At 38.1% G+C, this 17,773-nt stretch overlaps 1 protein-coding gene across 3 annotated transcripts; it reads right to left on the bottom strand.

The window, feature by feature from the left end:
* Positions 1–266: 266 nt before the first annotated feature.
* LOC122562155 (cleavage and polyadenylation specificity factor subunit 4-like) lies at positions 267–16,450 on the bottom strand. 3 transcript variants are annotated; one of them, XM_043714757.1, is made up of 8 exons: positions 16,274–16,450; positions 14,038–14,088; positions 12,267–12,419; positions 10,364–10,459; positions 6,964–7,057; positions 5,272–5,311; positions 1,893–1,982; positions 269–976 (listed from the first exon to the last, which is right to left on the bottom strand). In XM_043714757.1, exons 1-7 carry the CDS (start codon positions 16,374–16,376, stop codon positions 1,926–1,928), a joined length of 594 nt encoding a protein of 197 aa, XP_043570692.1. In that variant the 5' UTR covers positions 16,377–16,450; the 3' UTR covers positions 269–976; positions 1,893–1,925. The 3 variants fall into 3 exon arrangements, with proteins under 3 accessions (XP_043570691.1, XP_043570692.1, XP_043570690.1); XM_043714756.1 differs by lacking the exon at positions 5,272–5,311 and having other exon boundaries at positions 267–976; positions 14,053–14,088; XM_043714755.1 differs by lacking the exon at positions 5,272–5,311 and having other exon boundaries at positions 272–976.
* Positions 16,451–17,773: the final 1,323 nt, after the last annotated feature.

Raw genomic sequence — 17,773 nt, 5'->3', positions numbered from 1 at the left:
TAAAACAAAAAATTAGCCAGATGACCTACTTTTTACTCCATTATTTCAGTCTTGCTGGATGCTTAAGAAAATAAAATAAATCTGAAGGAAAAAAAAAGTGTCCTAAAGCATGGAATTGGGTTACTAAATGGCATTAATCCCACACATCTTAGTTTAAGAGGCACCATTGTACTGAAATAGTGAACTAACATTCCTGATGTGTTGCAGAACAGCATTTCAAGCATACATTTTAGAATTAGCAATAATGTCTCCTTTTCAAAAAGGACTTTCTCCCACATTTAGGCTTCCTACATTTTATGGATGTTATGTAGATTTTACAGGTCACATGGGATTTAAAGAACAATTTGCAGCAACTTAAGTGGCTCCAAGAATTTTAGCCTGTGTGAATCTGACAAAAAGAGTCCAGTGGTGGAGCAGACCAGGGTCAGCATAGTAGGGGACAGTCATAGCAATTCTAGAATGGGTTAATTGGTGTTATCAGGTCAGGGAAAAAAATTCAGATTGGGAGATTGATCCCTGACCCATGTCCATGGTTCATGTTTTAAGTGCAGATCTGCAAATAACAACAACAGCTTCTATTAATATAGCTCTTTAATATAATAAACCACTCCAAGATACTTTACAGGAGCATTATCCACATGTGGATAATAACCTCTTGAGTGAGCACCCTCTTGGAATTAGCCAAACAATAAATCCAATTACTTTGAGGAAGGAGGACAAAACTTAAGATATAAAAGATGAAAACAGTGATTTAGTGCATTCAAACCGTTTTAAGCTCGATATTATGTTGCTTAAGGCAAAAGAGAATAAAATTCATCATTTTTTGAACTTTTGCAATACTGGATAAAAGTCAGTCATTCTGCACATTAGATTGTTTGACAGTCCTGGGTTTCAGATCCATTTACATAGTTGCTGTAGTTGTCAGAGTTTGACATTTGTCATTGCATTGGTTCATGTGGTGTCCCTTCTCCCTGCACTGAAGGCAAAGGAGAAATTTCAAATTTGAGTTGCACAATAATTTATTTCATTTCAAGCAGCAATATTTGTTTAGCTTTTAAACTGTTATTTTCATGTTTGATCTAGGAATACATTTCTACTTCAGCTATTTTAAACAAATCATGCTCAATTAGTTCATTTGTTGGATACAAAGAGGAACTCCCATGTGCCACACCAATGTACAAGGACAGCTTGATCAACATAGCATGAAGCACTTAGCATGAAGCACTTTTGTATTTTTCTCCTTCAAACAATGCAAATTTGTTAAAAAATTAAATTACTCCATAATGGAAAGAACAGGATGAGAGACAAACACTTGCTCAAATAAAAATTGAATATCTTTTGAGTCTTTATCCTCAGCCCTCCTCTTCTCCCTTCCCACCAAAATGGGTAGAATTACAAAATAGTATTGATATATAAAACCTGGAGACTTAAGAGTTTTTGATTCAAGTAACACCATTATCAAATAACTAGCATTAATATGGGGAGGAGACAGCCCAGTGGTATTGACACTGGACTGTTAATTGAGAGACCCAGATAATGTACAGCAATGGTGGAACTTGAATTCAATAACAATCTGGAATTAAGAGTATAATGATCACCAGGAATCTATTTGCTCATCTCCTTTTGTGGGGCTGGATTGGGGGGGGAGGGGGGGATGGGGAGAGAAAAGAAGTGCCATCCTTACTTGGTCTGATCCACATCCATAACATGTGGTTGACTCTTAACTGCCCTGTGGCAATAACTGTTAGCCTAGCCAGTGACATCCTCATCACAATCAATCAATCAATTTTAGAAAAAAAAAAATGGTAAAATTTGTAATCAATTGTTAATCATTTAGTAGGTAGCAAATTATTTTAAATATTTATAGTTGATGTGAAATAAATGTTCTATACCTTGAAGCATTTTTGTTGACAGACTCAGCCTCCTTAGACCCTTGTCTCCGCAGTGCTGTCCTTTGTGAAAAGTGGGATCTCAGACATTTCCTATTGAAGAAAACAGTTTTTTACCTTGGCTGTTAGATAAAAATCAGTGCTATTTGAGTGAAGAGAAAATTTTGGAAGCCTCTTCATTCTAATATTCAATAATTACCATAGATCTTTATATTCCAACAGATTGGGAAACTTTGCACAGTCAAGGTCCTTTGCAGTGCTTTTAGAACATTCAACATGCAATTCTGACCTTCTTAAGATAAATTTGGGAGAATATCATAACCGGTTTTCCTTCATGGAAGAGGATGTATTAAACAGCTAAATGGGACCCGTGTACGGATTCTCCATGGGAAATTTATGTTAATGTTTGCTGGAAGCTAACAGCAAACAGTGACAATTTGGAAGTGGCCCAGGCAAAAGGACATCAATAAATGCTTGCCTTCATTTCCGATTTTTACCATGTTAACATAACTCATGTTTTATGCTGTTTCTCAAACCAAACATTCAACCAGTGAGCTATGTTGTGTTGTGTGTTTTCCACAAATCGGTTCACAAAAGTTGTGCTGTGTGTTCAAGCTATGGACAGTATAAGTATTTGTATATCACTGATGCTTGTGGTCAAAATCCATTTCAAAGCCAATATCATGTTTTGCTGGGGAAATAAAATCCTCAATACACAGAGTTGGTGGGAAGTAATGATTTAATCATTCATTTTTCAGATGTACTGCCTTGCAATCTTACAACATCTGAAATTCATGCTAAGAGCAATCTTATCTTTTGATAGGGACTAATTTTCCATTTGTTCCCTGAAAGAAATCTTCACTTATGTCATTCCACTGGAGGGAAATTTCTTCATATAGTTATCAATGAATTATGAAAATGCACATTTGGATTGATACTCCATGTTAAAACTTAACAATTGATACTGTTGAAAACTAGATCAGTGAATTGATGCAAACATTAAATGGTTTCCAAACATTCAATCCCATTGGACAGTAAACATTTTATGGCTGAAAAATAATTATTAGAGCATAACAGTGCAGTACAGGCCCTTTGACCCTCGATGGTTCCACAGGTTGGTGCAACAATCTGAAGCCCATTTAACCTACGCTACTCCATTCTCGTCCACATGCCTATCCAATGACCATTTAAATGCCCTGATAATTGGCGAATTTACTACAGTTGCAGGGAGTGCATTCCATGCTCCTACTACAGAGTAAAGAAACTACCTGACATCTGACCTATATCTATCACCCCTCAATTTAAAGCTATGTCCCCTCGTGCTAGCCATCGCCAGAGGAAAAAGGCTCTCTGTCCATCCTATCTTATATATCTCAATTAAGTCATCTCTCAACCACCTCCTCTAACGAAAACAGCTTCAAGTCCCTCAGCCTTTCCTCAAAGACTTTCCCTCCATACCAGGTAACATCCTAGTAAATCTCCTCTGAACCGTTTTCAAAGCTTCCACATCCTTCCTATAATGCAGTGACCAGAACTGCGTGCAATACTTAAAATGTGGCCACAACAGAGTTTTGTACAGCTGCAGCATGATCTCATGGTCCCAAAACTCAATCCCCCTACCAATAAAAGCTAACACCATATGGTTTCTTAACAATCTCATCAACTTTGGTGGCAATTTTCAAGGATCTATGTACCTGGACCCAGATCTCTCTGCTCATCTACACTACAAAGAATCTTACCATTAGCCCAATACTCTGCAATCCTGTTACTCATTCCAAAGTGAATCACCTCACTTTTCCACATTAAACTCCATTTACCACTCAGCCCAGCTGTGCAGCTTATTTAAGTCTCTAATCTACAACATGCTTCATCACCAGCCACAACTCTACCAACCTTAGTATTATCCTCAAATTTACTAACCCATCCTTCCATGCCCTAATCTAGGTAATTTATATAAATGACCAACAGTGGACCCAGAACAGATCCTTGTGGTACACCACAAGTAACTGAACTCCAAGATGAACATTTCTGTCTTCTTTCAGCTAGCCAATTTCTGATTCAAACCACTAAATCACCCTCAATCCCATGCCTATGTATTTTGTGCAATAGCCTACTGTGGGGAATCTTATCAAACCCCTTACTGAAATCCACATACACCATATCAACTGCTTTACCCTCATCCACCTGTTTGGTCACCTTCTCAGAACTCAATAAAGTTTGTGAAGCATGACTTACCCTTCACAAAATAGTTATGGCTATCCCTAATCAACTTCTTCCCCTCTAGAGGATTATAAACTCTCTCTTATAACCCTTTCCACACTTTACCAGCAACCAAAGTAAGGCTCACTGGTCTATAATTTCCAGGGGTTGTCTCTACTCTTCTTCTTAAGGGGATAAGATTTGCTATCCTTCAGTCTTCCTGCACTATTCCTGTGGACAAAGATCAGAGATCAAAGCTTGGCAATGTCCTCCCTAGCTTCCCAGAGAATCCTTGGATAAACCCCATCTGGCCCAGGGGACTTAAAAAAAAAATTATAAACTTGTTCCATACTTTTTTAAAAAAAAAGTAATGGACTTTCTTCTCTTCATGGTGTTAACTCCAGTTTGACCTTTAGGAATCCAATTTACTTTTAAACTATTTTAGGAGTGATTAGCTCATTTAATTTATTCTTTCTTTTTAGCATTCACATTTCACTTCCAGTTTTACTAAAAAAATAGAGAAGGGATACTGTTTCTAAATGATATTTAGGGAGTGGACAGTTTGCTACCTTCTCACTTTGAATGAAATGAAATTAATATCATGAATGCCAATTAAAATGACTGGTGTATTTTAAAATACCAACTGAATTATGTTGTCAGTTCTATTCATGTGGTAATTGAAATGAAACATTTCTGCCCATTCAGAATTAGAATGGAGGCTTCAAATTAAAATACCAGACAAATTTTTAAAAAGTGGTTGGAAGTAAATATGTTGAAGTAACCTGGCAGGCTAGTGAACGCTACTGACTCCACTCCTTGATTTTTGTGCTTAAAAGCTTTGCCCTCTGCAAATTTAAAAAAGTTATATTTATTCACAATATATATTTTGTTTTTCTGAAGTAAAGAATATCTAGACTTGTATTTAGCCATCAGCATAACCAACTCCAGATGCCAAATCCTGTAAATAAGTGATAAAACCATTAGATTCTAAGTTGAATTGGCTGTCCTTGGATTTTTAAGGTATCTTAGTGTATACAATTTTTCTTTTGTCATTGGACCACAACTCTAAACATTGCTAGTCATTAAACATAAACATAATTTTTGTATCAGTAACAATGCACACATTCAACAACTAGTGCTTCAGTGAAGCCTATTCAAGAGAAAATACATTCTTGAAATGTACCTTTAGGTCACTGTTCCAATCAGTAAATTCATTACCTGGACTGAAAAACATGGGATAAGTAATTAGTTATTAACTATTTGGCTCCAGAAAAAAAAGTTCTTCCTGCATTGATACAAGTCTTTTTTAATTCCCCTTATTGCATATTTCTTTCTTTTGACAGGGGGTAGGGAAGTGACAGCACTTGACATCAAGGCAACATTCAGAAGTGTGGGGTAACAAGGAGCCCTAGCAAAACTGAAGTCAAATGGGAATCAAGTAGAAAACCATCTGCTGGTTGGTGTCATTCCTAGAATAAGAAAAATAGTTGTGGTTGTTGGAGGCCAATCATCTCCGCTCTAGGACATCATTGTAGGAGATCCTCAGGCTAGTATGCTGGGCCCAACCATCTTTAGCGGTTTCATTAATGCTTCCGCACCACCATTAGGTGAGAAATGGGGCTGTTTGATAACTGCACACTATTCCGCAACATTCACAACTCTTCAGGTACTGAAGCATTGGGTGTCCAAATGCAACAAAACATGGGTCAAAATTGAGACTTGGGCTGATAACGCCCATCTCCAACAAGACAGCATCCTGTAATTACCTTTTAGCATTCAAAGGCATTTTGAGCATTGATTTCCCCAATCTCTTCTTGTGGGGTTACCATTGGTTCAGCTTCTGGACAATCAAACATCATGGCTACTAGAGCAGGTCAGAGGCTGGGAATCCTGTCAAGTGACTCCTATCCACTATCTAAAAGGCATAAATTATGAGTGTGATGGAATAGCCTCTATATATCTGGGTGAATGCAATTACAACATCACTCAGGAAGCTTGATAACATGCAGGTCCAGAATTACAGGGAGTAGTTTTAGGAGGAGGAGGGGGAAAATATATAAAAGGGACCTAAGGGCAACTTTCTCATGCAGAGGATGGAGTGTGTATGGAATGAGCTGCCAGAGAAAAAGTAATGGAGCATATATAGTTGCAACATTTAAAGGCATCTGGATGGGTGTATGAATAGGAAGGGTTTGGAGGGATGTGGGCTGGGTGCTGGCAGGCGGGACTAGAATGGGTTGGGATATTTGGTCAGCATGGATGAGTTGGACCAAAGGGTCTGTTTCTGTGCTGTAATCTATGACTATGACTGTATTCTATTGGTCTGATATAACCTGTAATTATATATCCCTTGGCATATCAGAGCACCTCAATTGTAGTTCACTCCTGGTTAACCATCTAGTGCCATGCAGTCATCTTGCTGGGTTGCCAACACAGCTACCAAGTTGTACCCAGCAAGATACCACAAACCACAAAGGATAGAAATGAGCAATTGATGTCAGTTGAAGGAGAGCTCCTCAGCCTTAAAGTGCCATGGAGTCTTGTACACAAAACAAGATCTAGAGTTTGTCCGGTAAACACCTCATGAATTAGAGCATATCTAATGATGCTGCACTCCCGCAGTAGCTCTGACGTTACACTGACAAGTGCTGAAGGGAGGTTTGAACCCACAACTTCCTTGGTCAGATGCAAGTACAGTACTGACTCAACTGATTAAAAGACTCAAAAAAAGTTTGACAAATAAACATTTGAGAATGTTATTTGATATTTCAACAGATTTAATTTTAATTTAACTAATTAAAAAGTTTTGTCCAGATATCAATTGTAACAACTAGCCAAGGACAGCACTACCTAATATAATTTGGAGAAAACTTACTGTGAAAATTTACATGCTGTTCCTTCAGGGCAGTAACCAGCCAGATAATTCTCACAGATTATCTTCCTGGTGTGTTTGTTTTTGCACAGTGGGCCTGCCACAGAAATAGATCAGTGGAGTGAATTTTGTAAACTATATTGTCAATTCACACTACTTTTGCAAAATTAAAATTCATACATACACATCTTTTAAAAATATCAATGCATTGTCATTAGTTCCCAGTTGTTGCTTTTTTAAAAAAAAGTGTAGATGGTCCATCCCTACACTAACATTCAACTACATTAACATTCAAGGCTGTTCAATAATCTGAAGTACTAAAGCCAAGCAATTTACAAAAGTCACACAAGGTCAGTCTAGATGCCATGTCTATTGTGAGTTTAGCCCTCTGCTTGCAATTGGCACAGCTCTTAGTTCCCAATATACAATTTGCCAGTAATAAACATAGCAAAAGAACTATTCATTCATCAAATGAAACTTAATGGTTTTGGTTTAAAGGGAAAATAAAAGTTACTTCAAAATGCAAAGCTGATAATGATTTTCTTGGAGGGGGTCAGCATTCCCAATGGATTGTAAACTGGAAAGACTACCTGTAATGATTGAGATCAAATAAGATACCACAAACTCTGGAAGTTTACATCTGTGTCAAAAAAAACATTAGTTTGCTGTTTCTACTGAACCCTTTATGGAGGATCTTAAGCATCAACTTACATTATTGCTCTTGAAATGATGGACCTGCTGCAGAAGTAATTTCTATTTTTATATTTGAAATGTATGAAGACAAAGAGATTCAAGATGGGTTTGAGAAACATATGCAAACTTATTATAATCATAATACAAATGGAGAAGACAACAGAATCAGATATACTAAAGAGGATAAAAGGGTTGAATACACGTAATTTATTAAAGATAAGAGTAGTTTAGAACACATCCCTACCTTCACCTCAAGCTTCAATCAAATCTGAGCAAACAGTTTAATGAAAACTGAAAACAGTTTCTTTAGATTTTGTCTCAAGGTTTCCAATTCTCCCAATTTCATCATTAATCAGATCAGAACTATTTTCTTTGATGTTATTTGCATTTTGGGAAACTAATGCTAGAGTTTTCAGCATTCATCAGAAATGTTGCCCACTCTACTTTGCGTTATGCACATGCTGTTTCTGATTGAGAAAACATGGTAACCATGCGAGCAAGACATTTTATGCTTGTTTGCAAACTATGAAATTTCCAATGATTCAGTCTGTAGAAATTGAAGCTATTTATTCCTTTGGTGGAAAGTTCATGAACTACAGGACACTGACTTGATCTGATTGGGGTGAACAAACAAAAAGGAGAACAAACCATTTTAATGCAGTGAGTGATTATAGTCTGGAAATGAGAGAGCATGGAAGAGACAGATTCAAGTGGGTCTTTCAAAAGAAAAAAAAAGGAATTAACTGAAAAAGAATGAAAATTGCAGGGCACCTCAGCTATAGATCATCTCTGCAGGGGTTCCTCAGGGTAGTGCCCAAGGCCCAACCATCTTCAGTTGCCCCAATGACCTTCCCTCCATCACAAGGTCAGGTCAGATGTGGGGATGTTCAACAATGATTGCACAATGTTCAGCACCATTTGCAACTTCAGATACTGAAGCAGTCCATGTTCAATATATTAGGATCTGGACAATGTCCAGGCTTGGGCTGACAAGTGGCAAGTAATACTCACACCACAAAAGTGCCAGGCAATGACCATCTCCAATAAGAGACAATTGAACCACTGCCCCTTGACATTCAATGGTATTACCATCACTGAACCCTCCATTATCAGCATCCTTGGGGTTATAACTGACCAGAAACTCACCACATGACAATGGCTGCAAAAGCAGTTCAGCAGCAGGAATACTATGGTGAGTAATAGGAAAGATACAGAGGCTTTGGAGAGGGTGCAAAGAAGGTTTACCAGAATGCTGCCTGGACTGCAGGGCTTGCTGTATGAAGAAAGGTTGAATAAGCTCAGACTTTTCTCTAGAGAGAAGGAGGAAGAGAGGAGACCTGATCGACGTGTACAAAATAGTGAAGAATAGATTGAGTCAATAGCCAGAGACTTTTCCCCAGGGCAGGATTGACTGGTACGAGAAGTCATAGTTTGAAGATAGGTTCTTTACACAGTTGTGAATGCATTGCCAGTTGAGGTGGTGGAAGTGAAGTCTTTGGGGACATTTAAGCGACTGCTGGACGTGCACATGGATAGCAGTGAGGGGTGCGTAGGTTAAGTTATAATATTTTACATTAGGATTAAGTCTCGGCACAACATAGTGGGCCAAAGGGCCTGTTCTGTGCTTTACTTTTCCATGTTCTATGTAACTCACTAAATCCTGTCTACCTTCTATATGGCACAAATCAGAAATGTGATGGAAACCTCTCACCTGCCTGGATCAGTGCAGCTCCAACAACACTCAAAAAGCTTTAAAACAAGTATTTTCATAGGCACCACATACACAAGCATCCACTCCCTCCACTACCAATGCTCAGTAGCAGCAGTGTGTAGTATCTACAAGATGCACTGCAGAAATTCTTCAACCTCCAGACCACAGACCACTTCCATCGAGAAGGACCAGGCAGCTGATACATGGGAACACCACCATCTGCAAGTTTCCACTGAGGCACTCACCATCTGTACTTGGAAATAGGTAGTTCTTAATTCACTGCTGTTGGATCAAAATCCCAGAATCCCCTCCCCAAGGAGTAATGAGAGTCAACCTACAGCACATGGACTGCAGTTCATCTTCTGAAGGGCAGCTGGGGACGAGCAATAAGTGCTGACCAGCCAGTAATGTACACAGTCCCTCAGTGAATAAAAAAAACACTGCAGGTGAGTAGCAAACTATTTCTGTTGATAAACTGCAGCAGGATTGAACACAATATTATAGTGCTAATTGCTCTGCAGATGACCAGCATGAGTTAAAACAGTTTATTTTTAAGATACTTCCATAGAAACAAACAGCGGCAGTTAAAAAACTCATTAATATAATATGGAATAATCCTGCTTGAGTGTAAAAAATATTTTCTACAGAATTAAAAAGGGTGCTGGTCAGAATTTGGACCATGAAGGATTTAGAATACATTTAAAAATAAGTTGTCATGAGTCGTGGACATTGCTGACATTTATTGTTCACCTCTAATTGTCCTCAAGGGGGTAGTAGTGAGCTGACTTCTTGAATCGCTGCAGTCCTTGTGATGTACCTCCTCAGTGCTGTTAGGGAGAAAATTCTAGGATTTCAACAACAGCAGTGAGAGAACAGCAATATAGTTTGTTATAATCAGAATGTTTGTGCTCGAAGATGAATTCACATCTGTAGCAGTAGAGAATTAGTAACCAGGCCAGTATTGAGCAAAATGAAAAATTTAAGTCTGCAGTTACTTACCATATTTACAGAATCCTCGGTCATACCAGGGACAGTCTGGAATTTGCATCCGCGAATTGATGTGTAGGAAAGGACACTCTTGCTTATTGCATTCACCTGCATCCAAAATAGGCAAGTCATGTGACTCAGTATGGCCTGTGCCCCAATCTTATTATTTGCATTTAAAGGGATGGAGCAGATTTTGACTGAAATACACCATAAAGATTTAAATCTTAGTAGGACTCTGGGAAGGTGTCAAGAAAAAGAAGATACATGGATTCCCAGCTATGGACAGATTGAACAAGCCCTGCTGCTTTGAAAATGGAAGAGGTTGTAACAAAATTTATTTGAATCTCCTCCCCCAATGATTCTTTTGGCCTATTCAGAATTGCTATGGATTCCTCATTCTCAATCCCTTATCATTTTAAGGGAGCAACAGTACAAGTACTGTAAGACAGGTTTATAAATGCAATTTCTTCCATATTTATTTCCTTGCCCTATGTCTGAAGGCAGCATCTCATGCTGGGGAAAAGAACCACAAGTTACAAAATTTTTTCTAGCACCTTGGTCAAGATCCTTGCAGCGTGTGCAAAATTTAAAAGCATGGCCTAGATTTTCACTATCATCCTACATCAAATGTTTTTCCCCTACAAGCAGGTAAAAACAATGACTACAGATGCTGGAAACCAGATTCTGGATTAGTGGTGCAGGAAAAGCACAGCAGTTCAGGCAGCATCCGAGGAGCAGGAAAATCGACGTTTCGGGCAAGAGCCCTTCATCAGGAATACAGGACAAGCACCAATCAAAAAATCTACCAACATCTGCCCATAATTTCTGACCATGCATTTATTTGAAAAATAAAAGAGCAACAAAGGTCATTTTCCAATAGTTGCTCCAAGCAACAGAAACAAAATTCTGGGGAAAACAATCAGCAAGTCTGGAGGCATGTGGAGAGAGAGAGAAACAGAGTTAGTGCTTAGAGTCCAGCCTCTTCAGAACTCCCAGCAGTCGAATCTGTGCACCCATCCCCAATCCTAGTTAAGCTCAATCTTTATGATTGTGGATAAAACCTTAACTGATGCCTCCCTTCCTCCATAGTGCCACCTTAGAGGGGCAGACCATGATGGAACTTTAAATGTTTGCAGTCTTTGCAATTTAATTCCACACCAAATGGCATTTGCCCACTGAAGTATTTGAAAACCCAAACAGTATCATCCAAGCCCTTGAAAGATGTGAACAATGGTGAATTAGTTGGTAAAACATGACAGATTGGAAATTTTTGCTTATCCATTTCGAGACAAAAAGTCTGACTTTGCACCAAGGGTTTGAATGGAGACATGAGAATCTTGCAAATGAATGCAAAGGCCTACTTGCATGTATTAACATCCTTTGGTAAAATTCAGGCCAGTTATTCAAAAATATCAGACCAGTGATTTGCTCTTGCAATGTTGTCAGTTAGAAATTGTACCAAAAATGTAAACCAGGATTTTCCAGAAACACTAACCAACTAACTTTTCCATTTTATGGATTTCCCAGTCAGTATAAGAATCAATGACGTACATTCAGACTTATTTTGTCAATGACAGTTTTCCAGTGTACTGATTTTAAAATGATCTAGTTAATGGGCACAAACTCTAGCTAAAACAGGAAATATTCTGGTCTTCATTTGTAGGGCTCAACATTAGTTGCAATTATTTCTGTAAGCTTCTATGCTTTCTACAGACCACCTCAATTCAGGAGTTCTTTCAGATCTCTCCATATTTGATGAATGACTCTATTTGAGACTTCAGCCCTTGGCATCACATGTCAGGCATCATTTTTTTCATGTCAAAGTTATGTATAGAAATAAATATACTGTGATCTCATTGAGTGGTAGAGTTGAAGGGCTGAATGGTCTACATCTGCTCTTGTTTTATTGGCTTACCATATTTTGAATAGAAGTAGCATCGTGGCATCTTGGTCTCATCATACTCATGCAAAAACTCACACTGGTCTCCTTTTTTACACAGGCTTCGGAGCCAGTGTTTGCATACGACATTCTTGTCACCACACGTGTGTCGAAATGGGCACATTTGTTCTACAATTAACAAAGACCGTTATAGTTACAAGTGGAGATTCACTGGAATACAAAAAAAGTGTTATTAAAAAAAGGGAGAGAGATTCAGTTTGGTGATGCCTATTATGAGAAGATGATACAGAAAGCGTCTCTAATGACCCTGCAATGCTAGTAAGAAAACCAAGTTGACATTTACCATTACAGCAACACAGCAAGTTTGAACATAGACATTGTAATGTGAAAACTAATTAGCAATTATCTATTTAGTAAATAATATCAAATATTGCCTGAATATTTGATATAGTAATGAACTGTCAATTTACACAATAAAAACAATCATTTTCAAGGTTTGTTTTAAACATTTCCATAATTTTCTAAAATTCAATTTTTGTTGAATCCCAGTTATGAAGAAATTAAGGCAACCCTATTTTGTGATCACTCCCAGGATATGATTGCATATGGAGATTCATTTCTATAGTAACTGCCCTCAGTTTTAGAGTTCAACTGGACATTGAATAAAAATTGTTTATTCAGTGATGAAAGGTGGGCACAGGGGAGACTTTGATTTGAAACAAACAAAGTCTCTTTGACAAGATATCAGATTATACACAGTCAAGTACTTACATCCAGCTCAGTTGGGGAAGTGGGAAAATTTTACAGGCCAAGTTTTTAAAGGAGTAAATGGGGTAAAGCTGGTTAAATCCTTGAATATACTTGATTAACTATCCCCCAAGGGTTGTTACTGGGGATTAAGTAAAAGTCTACAATTTAGTTTTCAACAATATATTTCTGGAAAAAAAGGCTAAAGCTGTAATAATTTTATTAAAGAGATACTTAATCATTGTGGACACAACCTTAACTAAATGTTCTTTTTCCTCCATTGTATCAGCTGCCCTGGTCCTTCTAGATGGAAGTGGTCCAGAACTCCCTCCTAGTCCAATACATTTTTTTTCTGGAAATTTGTGAAGAAGAGTTATGTATTTTGTTTTACTAAATCAGAACACCTACAGTATGGAAGGTCCATTGGGCCCACATTAACCTTCCAAAGAGCATCTGACCCAGACAGATGCACCTACCCTATCCTTATAATCCCACATTTTCACTGGCTAATCCACCTAGCCTGCACATCCCAGACACTTGGCAATTAAACATGGCCAATCCACTTGCACATTTTTGGGCTATGGGAGGAAACTGGAGCACCAGAGGAAACTCAGGCAAACAAGCAGAATGTGTAAATTCCACACAGACAGTTGGCAGAGGATGGAATCAAATTCAGGTCCCTGGAACTGTGAAGCAGCAGTGCTAACCACTGAGCCACTATGGTGATCACCAATTAAAAGAGCAATTCTGAAAATGCAGTGACCAAAATGGTTGGTGATCAATGGAACCGCTTTAAAATAAATAACAATTCCACTTTGCATCAGTCACATTATAAAACAGACTTAGTGTGCAGATCAACATTTCCCTTGCCACATATTAATGACATGGTCACAGATCATTCCAAACTACACTTGCTTAAGTTTTCATTCAAGATTCAAAATTGATTCAGCCCAATTCCATAACTAATGGCAGTTCTATTTATCAACAAGGGATCGCATCTCAATACTTGAATGATGTTTTTGTTTCATTAGTATCTTACCTTTTAAGCATTTACCTTTAATGAAAAGCTCACAAACAGCTGAACTAGATCCTGCAAAGAAAGATCACAATATTTATAGGGAACTCAAGACTACTATTACTGGCATATATTTCACTATCCATGAGCTTGCTTAAATGGATTTCTCACATCTTTGTTGTTAATACACAATACTAACTTTTTTCCCCCGCTCACACCTATTAAGAGCTAACATTTTATACCATTCGTCTAGCTGTTCCATTTTTGTATTACAAGGACATCAACTACCTTACAGGCTTATAACAATGTCTTAGTGCACACTGAAGATGTTGAACTTTTACTGTGCTGATACAAACCTAAGCATCTAGTATTTTAGCCATACCTCCATCAAGATGCACTTCATAAGCAAGTGCTTAAATAATTTGCCAAAATTCATACTAGTAACAATTGCATTCATATAACTTGAATTTTCATTTTTTAATATGGAGTGCACCATTTACCTTTTTATTATTAAATGCACATCTATAATCAAAGATCCAAGAGTAAAATGATAAAGTAATATCTTAAATATAGGTTGGAATGTTGCTGGTGTCAAAGGGAGGAGAACTATCCACAATTTATTTTTAAAACTTCCTGCTGCCCAACCTGCAAGGTTTGGTCATTTTCTCTTTAGGGAATTAGCTTGCAAGAGTCAGATGAAAAAATAAAATAAAATCCCTCCCCATCACGAAACCAGACCGACTGGTGAATCATCCAAAGTACCACAGTGCACTCCAGATCTGAGATAATGTAAAGGTTTAGGTTGTTTACAGTCAGCCAATTCTAGGTCAATCATCCTGGAGCCTACCCAGTCTCTAATAAGAGCCTAAAGCCCAATCTCCATTTCCAAGGAAGGCATTAGAATTCTCTAATTGAGATTAATACTAATATTGCTGAATAGTTTGGAACCAAAATCATGAACTGCCATTTTGTTGTATGATGCAGTCATTAAGTAGCATCAGATCCTATTTACTTATTAATTAGAACTTAAGTCCTAATTAATTTAAAAAACTCAAGTCACATCTGCTGAAATTGATTAGATTAGTTACAGTGTGGAAACAGGCCTTTCGGCCCAACAAGTCCACACTGATCTGCCGAAGTGCAACCCACTCACCTAACATTACGGGCAATTTAGCTTAGCCAATTTACCTAACTTGCACATTTTTTGGACTGTGGGAGGAAACCGGAGCTCCTGGAGGAAACCCATGCAGACACGGGGAGAATGTGCAAACTCCACACAGTCAGTCGCCTGAGGCGGGAACTGAACCCAGGTCTCTGGCACTGTGAGGCTGCAGTACTAACCACTGTGCTACCATGCTGCCCATCTTTCAATCTAGTCCTCTTTCTCCAAAAGAATCCAAAACCCTCTCTTTAAAAAAATTCATGAACAACTTTCATGGCATCATTTTGAGATTGTTGTCAACTTTAAGTATTTGAAACTCAGTTTCAAAGTATTGGGTGAAATTTGAACAAGTGAACAACAGGATAATTTATCATAGGTCAAGGCATAATCTTTCTTCAATAATTTCAGATATTGGAAAATATTACCTTTAAACCTTTCCTAAAGATTGATCTCTTTCAGGCACAAAGCAGCCTGTAAAGAAAAACACACAGTATCTCACTTGCCCAGATGAGTTCAGCTCCAACAATATTCAAGAAGATCAACATCATCCAATACAAAGAAACCCATAAATCAGCTGCACATGTCCATTGCAGTGCACTGGGCTATAGTGTACACTATCCACATGCACCATCTTACCATGACTCCTTCCACAGCACCAACTACTGCTAAAAGGACAAAGGCAGTAGGTGACTTGGGAGCACCACCACCTGCAAGTTTCCATTAGCATCTGACCCAATTCAATTTCCAAAATAGCTTTTCATTGTCCTGCATCAACAGTCCAGAACTACCTCCTGATAGTGCTACAGATTTGGTTCCACCACATAGACTACAGTAGTTCAAGAAGGCAACTCACCATTACCTTCACAGACAATGCTGGCCTTACCTTGCCATTCTCATGGAGGGATTAAAGGAAAAGCAAACAAACAACAAGAAAAAACAAGAATATAAAAGTTGAACAATGAAATTTGTTTCAAATACAATTACATTTCTATTACAGTGAAAACAATGGAATACTTTCTAAATAATTAAGGCAATTATGCACAAGAATGAGTTTTTTCCCCCCCAAGTTTTATCTTCAGATGACAAGGAACTCCTTACTATCCATGCCAGAAAATGGCAAATCCATAATTCCTCTTTGTTGCTCCAGAACAATTTCAAAATCAAATCTCATCATCTGTAAACCAGCTACCAACTCTTGCATCTTTCACTGTTACAGTTTAACTTCTTTTTTTTTCTATCAATACTATCCACATTAGGGAACAAACATATGCCTTAGCAAAGTTAATTTATAAACATATCTGTGCCCAGGGCCTCCTGGGACTTTATAAAATATTAATTCTGTTTTAAATTACATTTTGTAATAAACTGCAGATTATCGTGTAAATAGAGATTTGTCAATTAAAGAATTTAATTTAATGATTTTCAAGTTTAGGGTTACAATGGTCACATGACAATTCAGTACTGGGATTAGTGACTTAATTAGCTGTTCACTGAAAGCTAAGGTAAATCTTATGTGCTGAAATTTGTTGCTTCAGTGAATTGTCTGTAAATATTTGCAGAAATAATGGATTGGAAAGTAATTTTGAGTTTTGCAATTATATTGTAAGGGAAAGGCAAAAATGATTAATTTATAAGTTGAAGTGTAGTTAGAATTTGATCACAGTTACATTAGCTTCTGGCCATTCGTAGCTGGGTGTTCTGTTTCCTGCTGGGAAAGTGAAGAGGGAAAATCTTTCAACACTATCAACTACGGGGTAAAAGGGTCCTAGGTCCTACTAAGAGGAAGTGGTAGATGCAATATTTAAAAGACAATTGGACAGGAATGTGAATAGGAAAGGTTTCAAGGATGTGGGCCAAACACAGGCAAAAGTAGTTGTTTACTTTGGGAAGTTTGGTCAGCATGGATGAGTTGGACTGAAGGGTCGGCTTCAGTATAACTGTACAACTGTACAACAGTTATACTGCTGTATAACTGTACAATCTTGTCTATTGCACACTGCTGTGTACTTTGATTGCAAGCAGTTTAAAAGTATTTCTTGCTGCTATGTCCAATCATATTCATGTTCTTATGTAGCCCTTGGCATCAATGTTGCTGTTGACATCAAATTGTTAAGGTGTGTGAGTCTAAGTTGATGCTGTAATACTATTGCCTTAACTTACAAATATATGAACTATACATAATCAACAAAAGTAAATGCAGTTACCTTTAAAAGAATCCTCTCACTTCTTCCAGATGAAAGGGTAGCCATGGGCACCCACATGGGCTCCAGCTATGCCTGTCTCTTTGTTGGCTACATAGAACGGTCCATCTTCCGCAGTTACACTGGCACCACTCCCTACCTCTTCCTCCGCTACATTGATGACTGCACCACCTTGTGTTTCCACGAGGAGGTTGAACAGTTCATCAACTTCACCAACACATTCCACCCCGACCGTAAATTCACCTGGACCACCTCAGACACCTCTCTCCCCTTCCTGAACCTCTCCATCTCGATCAACAGTGACTGACTCAACACTGACATTTTCTACAAACCCACCGACTCCCACAGCTACCTGGATTACACCTCCTTCCACTGCAGGAATTGCAAAACCTGCACA

This window comes from Chiloscyllium plagiosum, chromosome 24 (genome assembly GCF_004010195.1).
Source record: "Chiloscyllium plagiosum isolate BGI_BamShark_2017 chromosome 24, ASM401019v2, whole genome shotgun sequence".
In the NCBI taxonomy this organism is placed as follows: domain Eukaryota; kingdom Metazoa; phylum Chordata; class Chondrichthyes; order Orectolobiformes; family Hemiscylliidae; genus Chiloscyllium; species Chiloscyllium plagiosum.
Note: the sequence above shows the minus strand (reverse complement) of the source record. Positions and strands in the feature narration are given on the sequence as shown.